This window comes from Procambarus clarkii, chromosome 9, assembly GCF_040958095.1.
Source record: "Procambarus clarkii isolate CNS0578487 chromosome 9, FALCON_Pclarkii_2.0, whole genome shotgun sequence".
In the NCBI taxonomy this organism is placed as follows: Eukaryota; Metazoa; Arthropoda; class Malacostraca; order Decapoda; family Cambaridae; genus Procambarus; species Procambarus clarkii.
This window is the reverse complement of record NC_091158.1, coordinates 42749687-42750530: the sequence shown is the minus strand read 5'-3', so window position 1 is coordinate 42750530 and position 844 is coordinate 42749687. Positions and strand designations below refer to the sequence as shown.

Here is an 844-nt window from a genome sequence, read left to right as displayed (position 1 = left end):
CAGATGTTCTTTCCAAATTGGGTTGATTTCTTCAGTGTTTTGACATCAACGCCTGTCAGTGAAAGTGAATTATTTGATGCCAAATCTGATGCCAGAAGCTCACATTAGTAGCATAACAACAGCTGCATATGACATACTGGCTATCATCCGTGGATCCTTCAGAAATCTGGAGAAAGGGGCTTTCCATGTCCTGTATACAACGAAGGTGAGACCCACACTTGAATATGCATCCCCAGTATGGACCACGTACCTGAAACAGGACAAGGAGAAACTAGAACAGGTCCAGAGAAATGTAACAAAACTCGATTCTGAGTTGCAGGGCTTAAGCTATGAGGAAAGACCGAGAGATGGGGACCTTACTACACTAGAGGAAACAAAAGATGGGGAGGACATGATAAAACACAAGCTCAAATAAACACACACACACACTCACACACGTACGTACATTTTAATTCCAAGCTTTTCATTGGTCAATCCTTTATATGTCCCTCTCGGCTCTTTCAGAACTCAGTTAAGCCTGCAAAAAATATGTATGGAAAGCCAGGGGGAAACGTTCACTCATTCTCACTTACACATGTATCCACCAACTCACTCATTCACTCACATGTCCACTGACCTATCCACTCTCTCATTTACTTATCAACTAGCAAGAGCATTCACTCGTTTATCCACTTAATTATCCACTCACACTCATGGATTCAATCACTTACTCATCAAAATCACGAATGTTAGTTCTCATAATGAGGGAAGATGTACAAGGGTTGTTATAATAAATGACAGGACGCAGCCTTGCGTTTTCACTGCGTAGGTATTTGGTGATTAGCAGTGTATTAATGTATGGCTG

General features: G+C 41.5%; 1 protein-coding gene across 1 annotated transcript in view; it reads left to right on the top strand.

Moving 5' to 3' along the window:
• LOC138362919 (baculoviral IAP repeat-containing protein 7-B-like) overlaps window positions 1–415 on the top strand; it is an 8447-nt gene extending 8032 nt beyond the window's left edge. The window contains exon 4 of the mRNA XM_069321498.1: window positions 96–415. Within this exon, the coding sequence (XP_069177599.1) occupies window positions 96–415 (320 nt within the window). The remainder of the gene's footprint in view (window positions 1–95) is intronic.
• Window positions 416–844: the final 429 nt, after the last annotated feature.